The 12,107-nt window shown below is 34.0% G+C and overlaps 1 protein-coding gene across 14 annotated transcripts in view; it reads right to left on the bottom strand.

The window, feature by feature from the left end:
- Positions 1–12,107, bottom strand: part of Rbm39 (RNA binding motif protein 39) — a 243,187-nt gene that overhangs the window by 97,310 nt on the left and 133,770 nt on the right. For all 14 annotated transcript variants that reach the window (XM_031926988.2, XM_032601834.1, NM_001142492.1 and 11 more), the window contains 1 exon segment: positions 8,258–8,465. In XM_031926988.2, coding sequence (XP_031782848.1) covers positions 8,258–8,465 — 208 coding nt within the window.

Below are 12,107 nucleotides of genomic sequence, written 5' to 3'. Positions count from 1 at the left end.
TTCTTTTTTTAGATTGTTTTCATCGAGTGTTTACCTCAGCTGCCTGTGTTATTTTTTAGGCAGTGAGTGAGTTTTGTGGGTATTCTAGTTCGATGCCGGAAAGTACGAATAGTACGTCTTTTTGTTTGTCAGTGGTATCATACAGTTGTAGAAAATTTTCTTTAGTGATTTTATATAGATTACATTATTCAATTTCAAAGTGAATAAAAGTTGAATAAAACCAAAAATAGAGTTTTCCGAACATCACAAAGTGGAACGAGAATTCTTCTCCAATGCATAAATTAATGATTTGATTCAATTTACATTCACTCGTTTTATTCTGGTAGAAATGGAGCAGTCGTGCCTTACATGCAAAAACACAGCTTGTATAAATTTTACCGCTTGTTTTCATTTTAGATTGAAAAATGAAAATTAATCCGTTAAACGTTCTAAACTTATTATTAGCATACTTTCAAGCGTTAAACATACCAGATAGTGTCACGAATTATCACGAAACAGAGTTGGCCGAAAAAATAAAAGAAATTTTAATAGATGCAACACATGATTTCAACGATGTAGAAATGATTACTGATGACTCTTTGGATTTTCAAGAAGAGTATAAAGACCATAATGCGGAAATAATTGAAGATGAAGTGCAACATCATTTTCCTGATCCGGATATAGCACCAACAAATCAATGTACAGAAGATAATGAAGAACTAGATTTTGAATACAAAAAAAGAGCTGTAGAATTTTGGAGAAGTAGCAAAACGAAGCAAAATTTAAGTCTCAAAACAGTGCAAAACAGATTCAAAAAAGTATCATCTATTAGTCAGCTACGTCGTTGGGCTCATTCAATTAATAAAGGTGGCACGTATAGAGAAAAAGTAGCACAAATTTGTCAGTATACCCTGGATAATTTTCAAGCAGCTCTCGACAGTGGTTCAATTATCCATGATGAAGATATAATTCGATGGGCCTTACAAGCTAAAAAAGAAATTGGTTTTGATGATATTATATTCAAAGCTTCTAAACATTGGTTACTCAAATTTAAGCAAGCACACCGAATAGTTTCTAGGAAAATAAATAAGTTCATAACAAGAAAAACACTAGAAAGTAGTGCAGAACTTACGGCTAAAGCTGAAGCATTTATCGATGACGTTAAATCGTGAATACCAAGGATTGGACTCGAAAATTTGTATAATACAGATCAGAGCGGATTTCAGCTAGAAATGCATTTTGAAGAACATTAGCAGTAGAAGGAGAAAAGCAAGTGCAATGTCTGGTACAGTCAATTTCAGCAACAACGCATAGTTATACTATACAGCCACTAATATCAGCTACTGGACAACTGTTGTCACCGCTATTTCTTGTTTTAAAGGAACCAAGTGGCAAGTTTGGCCCTATTGTAGAACAAAACATATTTAGACCAGAAAACGTGCACGTGGAAGCATCCAAATCTGGAAAATTAACAACAAGTAAGGGAACTAATAACAATTTTTACATTGTAATATCGTTGATCAGTTAATTAGTAAGTCGTTTAATTGTAGATCACTTCAAAATCTGGTTGGAAAAAATATTTTATCCCTATGTAGGCCATCACTCAATACTATTACTTGATTCTTGGAGTGGTCATTGTGACAAAGTTATAGAAGAAACAATGCCACAAAATAAAATTATTAACATAAAAAAATTCCAACTGGAACCACAGGAAAAATACAACCACTTGATGTCTATGGATTCCGAATTTGGAAAAACTTTGTCCGAACATTTTCTGATAATGTAATGTTAATGGATCATGATATGAATTTACATGTGAGAAATAATATAATTAATCTTCAATCATTGGTTCACAACCAACTGTCTTCACCGAGATATATAGATTTGTTTAAATATTCCTGGTATAAAAGCGGTTACGTCAATGAAAAACCAGATAAATTTGATAATCCTATAGATTTCAGTTTTGGAAAGTCTTGTGCAACACATTGTGAAATAGAAGGGTGCACAAACATTGCAATTGTACGATGAGATTGGTGCAAAAAAGTATTGTGCTTTAAACACTTTTGTGAGGACTACCATTATTGTAAAAACATCGTAAAATAATATATTTTATGCTCAATACAAAAAATGCACTATAGCAAAAGATAAAAGATTGTAGATTATTATTATACTCTAATATTATAAACAAAAATACATTATAAGTTGAATTTACAATAAAGGAATTTCAATAACATTCTGATAACAATTTCTACGGAAATTATAAAACTGCTTCACACACAGAATTTTCTTGTTTACAAATTTAGGAATTTGATGTGGTTTGGTTAAAAAGCACAACCATTTAGCCTAGTTGTTCTTTAGGGGTTTAGGGTTTAAGGCTCTTTAGTTCACATGTACAGGCTACAAAGATAACACATTTATAACAAGTTTTTATGAAAGTTAAAATTTTTTTTCGACATTTTCGTCCACCACATTGGTTCCGCCATTTTGAATTTTCAAAATCTGATATCAGATTTGCAACGAGCGATCTCGAAAACCCTTATATACAAACCTTCTACAAAATATTATGGATTGAAGTATACTTATAGTTATTTTGTGTTAGGGGTGGTTTACCCCCTAAAGGGTAGTATCTATGAAAAAATCGAAAAACTTAATTTGTTTATTATAGATGTTTACAAATTTTTTCCAATTTTTTTAGTCGTTTAAAACTTTTTTATTATATAAAATTTTTTTTCGATATTTCCGTCCTATTGGTTCCGCCATTTTGAATTTTCAAAATCTGATAGATTTGTAATCAGCGACCTCGAAAACCTCTACATACAAACTTTCTACGAAATATTATGTATTGAATTACATATTTACAGTTATTTTGTGTTAGGGGTGGTTTACCCCCTTAGGGGTAATATTTATGAAAACACCGAAAGACGTCAACTAAATTTTGTTATTAAGGATGTTTAAACATTTTTTCCAATTTTTTTAGTTGGTTTAAACATTTTTATTATAAAATTATGCCAAAAAATATATGTTTTCAACCCCTAAAAAATAGGGGATGCTACCCTTACTCTTCAAATCACCATGAAATACTTGCTCTTTTTGTAAGAAATAACCTCCAATTTGTTTCATTGAAAAATATTAATTTTAAGCCGAGATATTTAAAAAAAACGCTTTTTGGGGGTTAACTTTAGGGAAGGTTTTTACCCCTTAAAAGTGAAAATTAGCCGATAAAAAAAAATACGTGTCTCTTATTTTTTTATGTTCTACAACATATGTGAAAATCATCAAAATCGGTGAGTTCGGGTTGGGTACCTTTCCTTGTTAGTTCTAGAGAGGTATGGGGGTTATCACCTCTAGAACGGTGGACTCACCTGCGATAGGAACAGGATCCAAAGCGCGCGGGTTTAACATACTATCATGGCTCAAAAAAATCAAAACCAAACCAAAAGGGACTTAAGGGTCGGAACTTGGAATGTTCGCAGTCTATACAGAGCAGGCGCGTTTAAAGAACTAAAATAAAGGAAGCTGATAGGTACAATCTAGATTTGGTAGCAATACAGGAATCGCGGTGGCAAGATGGCGGAGTACTAGCATCGGGTAACTTCACGTACCTGTATGGGGCCGGGAGCGATCCCTAGGCACCGGATTTCTCGTAAGCAAAAGCATCATACATTAGGTTAAAAGTTTCAAATCCGTCAATGATAGGCTCTCGGACATCATCATTGAAGGTGAATGGTATAGATATGTATTTATTAATGTAAACTGTCCTACGGAGGACAAAGAAGAAGCTAAGGATCTCTATTACGAAACTTTAGAGCAGGTAATTGATTAGCTCGCGTCTTACGACATAAGAATAGTATTAGGCGATTTCAATGCTAAAATAGGTAGGAAGGAAATGTTTAGGCCTACTATAGGGAAGGAAAGCCTGCACGAAGCCAGCAATGATAACGGTATTAGGGTCATAAATTTCGCGGCAGTAAAAGATCGTATAATCAAAACTACGTGTTTTAAGCACAAGGACATACACAAAGCAACATTGACATCGCCGGACGGGGCCACACAGAACCAAATTGATCATTTTCTCATTGAAAAAAGACGTCATACTAACGTTCTCGACGTAAGGGCTTATAGAGGGGCAGATACCGACTCGGACTACTTCCTAGTAGTAGCCGAATTAAGAGCTAGATTAGTAGCGAATCAAAATAGTAAGCGAACAAACAAGGTAAAAAGCTTCGATATTGAAAAGCTACGAGATAGAACAGAGCGAATTAGGTACCAGATAGAAATTAATAACAGGTTTCTGGCACTTGAACAAGCAAACACATCGCCGGAGAGAAATGACGAACCGAATAGCTTATGGGGGGAGATCGAAAAAACAGTAAAAGAGGCCGCAAACAAAGTACTGGGTAAAAAGAAAAACTCAAAGAGCAAACCATGGTTTGACGAAGGATGCGAACTCTGGTTTGAAAGGCGCAAAAAGGCTAAATTATATAGCTTACACAATAGAAGCGATAGGACCGTAGGAGAGTATTCTAAAGTAAGGAAACAGGCGGGTGCGATCTACAGAAATAAGAAGCGGGAGTATCAAAAGAATCTTATTAGGAGAATAGAAACAAACAGTAAGGAAAATAACCCCCGCGAAATGTACAGAAGGATTAACGCCATCAGAAAGGGTTTTAGGAGTAGAGCGAAATTGATGAAGGGCGAAAACAGGGACCTCGTAGCAAATGACAAAAAATTATTGTCGCTGTGGAAAAACTATTTCGATAAATTATTAAACGTGCACGAAAATAGCGAAGAATTAGGGGACGAAATTCACACTGCCGAACTCCACGTGGAGGAACCGAGCTACCAAGAAGTAGAGGCCGCGATTAAAAAACTAAAAAACAAAAAAGCAGCGGGAAATGACTCTATACCAGCTGAGTTACTCAAATACGGGGGCGTCGAGCTTACTTTTAAAATCTATAAACAAGTATGTGCCATCTGGAAAAATGAAACAATACCCGAAAATTGGAAGGAATCCATCATTATACCGATTTTTAAAAAGGGGGATAAGACAGACTGCAACAACTATAGGGGTATCTCACTTTTAGCAACGTGCTACAAAGTTCTGACAAACGTAATACAAGCTGGACTCACTCTATTCGCGGAAGATATAGTAGGAGATTATCAGTGCGGATTTCGGCGCAACAGATCGACGAGCGATCAAATGTTTACCATAAGACAGTTGTTATAGAAAAACTGGTAATTTTGCGAAACCATACACCAACTATTTATAGATTTTAAAAAAGCGTACGATGCTATTAAGCGAAGCAAAATGTATCAAATTCTAGTACTTCTCGGTGTACCAAAAAAACTAGTGAGATTCATTCAAATATGTCTGAACGGAAGCACGGGAAAGGTCCGAGTAGGCGATAATGTATCAGAAACTTTCACGATACGCGATGGTTTAAAACAAGGGGATCGGCTCTCTACGGTGCTGTTCAACTTAACGTTAGAGTATGTCGTTAGAAAAATGCAGGTTAGCCAGCTGGGCGCAACGCTTAATGGAACAACGCAGATACTAGGCTACGCAGATGATTTGGATATACTGGGGGATTGTAGGGAAACGGTAGCAAGAAACGCGGAAATCCTCATAAAAGCGGCAGAGTATACAGGGTTAGAAATGAGTGAATCAAAAACAAAGTACATGTTTGTGTATAAACTAGGCATCTGCAGAGGGGAGGGAGATCTCAGAGTTGGGAATTTTACTATTGAGAAGGTTAGCGAATTCAGGTATCTGGGTACGACCATAAATGATAGAAACGAGATTACTGTCGAAATAAACCAGAGACTCCCTTCGGGTAATGCTTGCTTCTACGCCGTGAGTAATTTACTTAAGTCGAGGCTGTTGTCTAAAAACGTTAAAATAAGAATATACAGGACAATAATACTGCCGGTGGTTCTGTTCGGGTGCGAAACGTCGGCTCTCACTAAGCAGGCGGACAACCGTTTTAGGGTATTTGAAAATAAAGTCTTGCGAAAAATATACGGGCCGAAGAAAGACGAGGAAACCGGGGAATTGAGGAGACTACACAATGATGAGTTACACAATCTGTACGCATCACCAGATATTAACAGAATAATAAAATCACGCAGATTAGGATGGGCAGGGCACGTAGCGAGAATGGGAAACGACCGTACGGCAGCGCGTGTCATGAAGGGCAGGCCGATGGTAGCGCGACCTCTAGGTAGACCTAGACGCAGATGGGAGGACAACGTAAAAGCGGATCTAGTAGAAATAGGACGGATGGGAGTCGATCGGAAGGGTGCATCTTGGGTGGGATTGACACAAGACAGTGCAGCGTGGAAGACTTGCGTAGATGAGGCGATGAACTTTCGAGTTCCAAATGCCATTAAAAAAAAAAAAATTATTATCTAATAAGCAACGTGAAAATTTTATATTATCAAAAAAGTTATCTATGCATATAGTTATTTATCACTGGCAAGAACGTTGACGTGATTTTGCTATGTATTAAAATTTTATAGTTCTCTACGTCAATTTGCCACTGTTTGATATGACATTCATTCGAAAAAGAGGTAAAAAAAATTGATGGTGTAAATCACTTAAACCAATTTATTAGTGCAGAAATACCTGCTGAAAATAAAAATAAAAAATAGATAATTTGCTGTTGTACGAAAATTTATGATACATTTATTATACTATAGATGTACTTATTTGAAAAGAAATTGGAAATTATTCTAATTCTAAAAGTCAATTAAATAATAACCATATACGTGAATTCAACAACATTTTAAAATTTTACTTGATTTTTGATATGCAATCTACAGTTGAATAAAAATACTTTTATTTGTTCAAGTACAAACAAACACTGAATTTGTTTCTAGTACAAAGACAATGTAATACGAATTTTTGATAGTATTAAAAATAATGTCTTGATGATGATTATAAAATTTTTATTGATAGACTGTTTTCAAATAAAGATAATTTACGCATATCTTTTGAACAAGTACAGTATCAGACTAATTATTATGATTGCGGTGTTTTTGATATAACCTTCGAAGTCCTTATTGTATTTAATATTTGCCTATGCAATGTTAAATTTTTTCAAATTTTTTACTATTCTTAGACATAATTACCTTTATTTTGATGGTTTTAGACCTTCTATATACCTCTATACCTACGTATAGTAGGGAGTCCATAATTCACTTACCGTAAGATTCCAAAGGAACGAATGGCCCAAATGAGCTCAAACTCTAGGATATTGTTCAAAAGTACATTAGTCATGGTATGAATGAGGGGATTTGGTTTAAATTTCATAGAAAAAGTTTTATAAGCATATTATAGATTTTTTTATCAATTTTAGATTAATTTTAACATAACTATCATGTAACTTTTTTAATGAAAAATTTTGATTTTAATTTGAAAGGTGGTGTGCCCCCTTAAGTACCTGAGTAGGTACTTGACATGGGTGCTTTCGAACCTACTTACATCGCTTTAAGATAGAGGACAATCCAAATTGCCCAGTACATTTGGAAGCAAATAAAGATGCGGAGCATGTCTTCTGTGACTGTTCGCCATACAAAATGGAACGAGAAGAACTTGAGTGTTACCTTCGGACTAGAGTGACACCTGAGTCAATGTTGACAGCTGTGCTTAAGTCGAAGGATGGTTGATGCGCTGTAAACAACTACGTAAGGACTATTCTTAAGAAGGTTAGAAATGACGAAGAGAATAGAAGGGAAGGATAAGGCGAAACACTTGAGTAAAACTGTTGCTAGACGAAGGCCACTAAATAGCAGATACGAAACGCTCTGCGGACCGATGCAGAGGAACGTAGGAGCTAGGGTTTCTATTCAATATAGCATTACGATAATGAAAAAGAAAAATCGTTGCAAATCCAACGGCTTTTCCTTGGATTTAAAAGTTTCTTTAAAACTATGTATGCAGGCAAGTGCCTTAAAAGCAAAGTGTTTCTAATTTGAAAAAATTTCATATTTTACTTTGCCCTAGAACCTTAAAAAAAGATGTATTGATATTGACTAAAAATTACAAAATGTTGCAAACGAAATAATACATAAATCTAAGCGGAAACTAAAGTAACATAAAGCAAAGAAGATATTTTAATTAATGTTAAATAATTTACGCTTGCAAGATAATTTATAAGTAAGTTATAATGTGAAACATTTTTTAAGTATCAGTAAACTGATTGTAGTTATTACTTCTTAAACCTTCTTTGTTTCACAGTTTTAATAAATTTATAGTGAATTTTGAGGTTGTACTTACCAGAGTGACACTTTCCGGATCCTTAAATTCAACGTAAGCTATACCCTTAAATCGCCTGGTTTTGTTACAAGTAATTAAACGCACGTCTTGGACTTTTCCTACACTGGAAAAGAATTCTTCTAAGTCACGGGCACGAATGCGTTGACTTAATTGCATGCAAAAAATAGTTCGAGCATCTCTTTCTTCTGGTGTTAATTCATCACTACGACTAAAGAAAACAATTTAAATTATTTAACTTTGTTTAAAATATACTTTAACTAAGTATAATCATTGAATTTTAACGATTCTAAAATTGTTTCATGAAACGTTGTTAATTACGAAGAAAAATAGTACATTGTATGTAACATGTACATTATGTAAACAAATATGGACTTTTCCAAGCAAGGATGATGTCTAACATCATCCGAGTCTGAAAAAGCACATTCGCCCCTCGTTGTTCACCGTGCTTTTTATAACAAGTGTATAAGGAAGACCATTTTTGTCGCGTATGAAATAGATCGAGAATGGAGTTTTTCGAGTCGTCCACTACGGTGTGCGTATTGATGCCACACACACACACACACACACACACACACACATATATATATATATATATATATATATATATATATATATGGGGCATTCTCTGTCAAATCATCCACCCCACCCTAACACTTCAATTTTTAAGATAAATTAACGTTATTGGGCTTAAAATTTTCGTTGAAGCTTCTAGTTTTTAGTACTGTATGGCATATGTGAATCTTTCAAAATGGCGGACCAGTAATGGCTGCCAAAAGGAAGAAACTACTCAATCAAAGCCGTTATTTGTATTCTGATTCGTATAAAAATAACAAATTACTTCTTACAATTCACTTTTTTAATGTAATTTAGGTCGCTGATTATAAATCTATTCGTAGTTTTCAAATGTTCAAGATGGCGGATCAAATATGGCGGCTGAAAAATGTAAAAATCATTTTATATCGACAGTTTGAGTCGGGTATGAATATAAGGGTTTTCGGGGTCACTGATTACGAATTTATTATTTATTTTATGAAATTCCAAGATGGCGGATCCAAAATGGCGCAAAAATCTATTTTTTTCGAAATTTACAGTTGGGTATGAGTATAAGTGTTTTTGAGGTTGCTGATTACGAATTTGCTATTTGTTTTTTGAAATTCCAAGGTATCAGATCTAAGCTACCAAAGGAAACTACTGTTCTTATAGGAATACACAATTTTTTACCTGTATATTATTTCTTGAATAGCAGGAATAAGATTTGTTGTTACTTCATGTATCATTTATGTCAAAACTCGTTTTGTGCCTTCGGCATTAGCGTTATCCAATGTGCACCACGAGGAGGTTGCGCGATCGGTCTTGCACATCACTTGGCCCTTAAAAGGGCCGTTTTTTCACGTTCGGTATTAATATTTACTTATTTTAATTATCTGCATACATTGACCATTGAATTCCTCCCTCTTCCTTTGAATATCTTTTTATGCAAACGTTTCTTTGGTCATTAACGATAAATCCATGTTGTTTTGAAATTTCAGGTACGGCTTTGGCCGCTTCAAATCTTCTGTTTAATTTTCTTTGCATTTTTGCCTGATACTTCTCATCAAAGTAAAAGACATTAATGTTTTGAAAGAGCTTTCTAGACCAATTAAAAAGTAATTCAGATGTTAGAAGAGGATCATTTGGCTTTGCAGATAGACTTGCCTTGTAAGCTTCTCTTTTGAAATTCGCACCAATACCATCATACGCACTTTTACCATGAGTAGTTGTAAAATAGTGCCATTCAGCTATCACATCAAAATCTTGCTTGTGATAAATCAAATTTGCTATCTGAAATTTATTTTTAAAGTGTTGCTTGGCTCCATCGCTTACGTAAATAACTTTTTTCACTTTGTTCACATTTTTTTTTTATTTCAGGTATTAACTGTTGTTGAATACTATATACGGCAGCAGTATCATGTTTTTTGCTGTTTGATAAGAAAACATTACTCTTATGTTTTAATTCACCATCTTCTTTATAATAATAAATGACAGGGAAAACTGTGCACTGATCATTATTGAAATGAAATGCTTGAGAAGCATCTTGACAAACATAACAGTAATTTTCTGCGAAATCAAACATAACTAAAACTTCAATTTCCTTAAGATTCTCTTTTTTTCTTTAACAAAAAGTGATTGTCGTTTAGATAAGAATGAATGGGGTTTGAGAATTTTCAATTTATTATCAAGTTCTGTTAGAAATTCATCTAATTTAACGACACTCTTTAAAAGTGTTGACCTATCAGTTCCCGACCATGTAGCGTACTCAACATGGGAAATGCATTTGTCATCTAATAGTGTACGTATATGTTCTAAAATATTTGTTGTGCCAGGACATTTGTCATATTGATCAATATAGCATTTTGGACTCGGATTTTCACAAGACATATTTTTTAAGCAATCTCAATAATCTGATAGCGGTAAATTTGTATCTTTAGTTAGATTTTTAAAATCAATGGCATCTAACATCAGCTTTACATTTTGGTGTATTGTGCATACACACACCAAATGGGTCCCAGAAGCTCCAGGAAGTATACAAAATTTTGGTCTGAGCTTAGCAAAGGTACTAAAACCTATGTCACAATCAGGATGTGATTGTTTAAACAATCTGTACAAATCAGATAAATTTAAAAGTAGTAAACGTTTCTACTTATTTACACGCTCACCCTCGATATTGACTGAAACAAACTCTTTTGTACTAGATGTAAGTCTTCCATTCATATCACTTGTATAGAAATCAAATGCTTCATCTATAGTATTTTTTGGTAGATTTTTTCCTGCTTTCATGGTTGTATTAGGTAAGATACCTTGTTGTGATTTAATTTTTTTTAGCTTTGGCAGCCAAATACCGCGTTGCACCGAATTCTTTTGCTAATTTTCTAGCAGACCATGTTGATGGAGCTATTGGCAGAATTTGAAGCCTTAAAGGATCTGTGTTGCTTAGATTAGAAAATTTGTCTTTAAGTGCATCAAGCATCTCTTCCAATTCCATTTCTCTCTGTAATTTTTCTCGATTATCTTTTTCAGGATCAAAATCTGCACTGTCATTTAAAGACGTTGCAGAATCGTCCAGTCTCCATATGAATCGTAGGATCATTTGATTCGTCCAAGGACATACTATTATTACCATCAGTCTTATCTTTAAATTGTTTTACAGATTTAGAGCAAACCTTACTATGTTCAGATAAATTAGGATACTCTTCTAGCATAGATTTCGGTATTAGTCTAAAAGATTTACCAATATGACCTTGCTCGTCGAGTTTTTTAAATGGATTGGCGCATCTGACCGAATGGAGTCTTTTTGGCATTGTGATAAGAATGTAGTTTTATTGAAAGAAGAAATCGTATTAAAAACAAAGGTTAACCTCTGTCAAAACCTTGTAATTTACTTTTTCTGAACTACTGCAAAATTATTAACGAACAACTATAAGAATATACTTAGTTAATTCAACCTTTTTTACATACTTATTTTTATAAATCAATTACATTTTATATAAAATTTAGCTTTTAAAATCTGTGATTTAACATTTGCATAGACCGCATACAATGTTATATCGATATTAAACAGTTTTAATTGGAAAATTTCTTTTAAAGCAAATCAGTATCAACGTAAAGCAAGTAAAAATAGTAATTCAAACGCTTAAACTTTCTATTTTCAAAATTTTAACTTTTCACTGCCTGCTTACACTGCCATAGTTGATTTGAAGCAATTTAATACCATATTTCAGATTAATCTAACAATGAGTTGGGGCAACATTAAATATAAAAATGCAAAGTAATAGCGCTTAATTTTTTGAGCCACATTTAATTTAGTCGATTT

The sequence above is a fragment of the Nasonia vitripennis genome (genome assembly GCF_009193385.2).
Source record: "Nasonia vitripennis strain AsymCx chromosome 3 unlocalized genomic scaffold, Nvit_psr_1.1 chr3_random0008, whole genome shotgun sequence".
Taxonomy (NCBI): domain Eukaryota; kingdom Metazoa; phylum Arthropoda; class Insecta; order Hymenoptera; family Pteromalidae; genus Nasonia; species Nasonia vitripennis.
The sequence above is the reverse complement of the archived record's forward strand: the minus strand, read 5'-3'. Positions and strand labels throughout refer to the sequence as shown.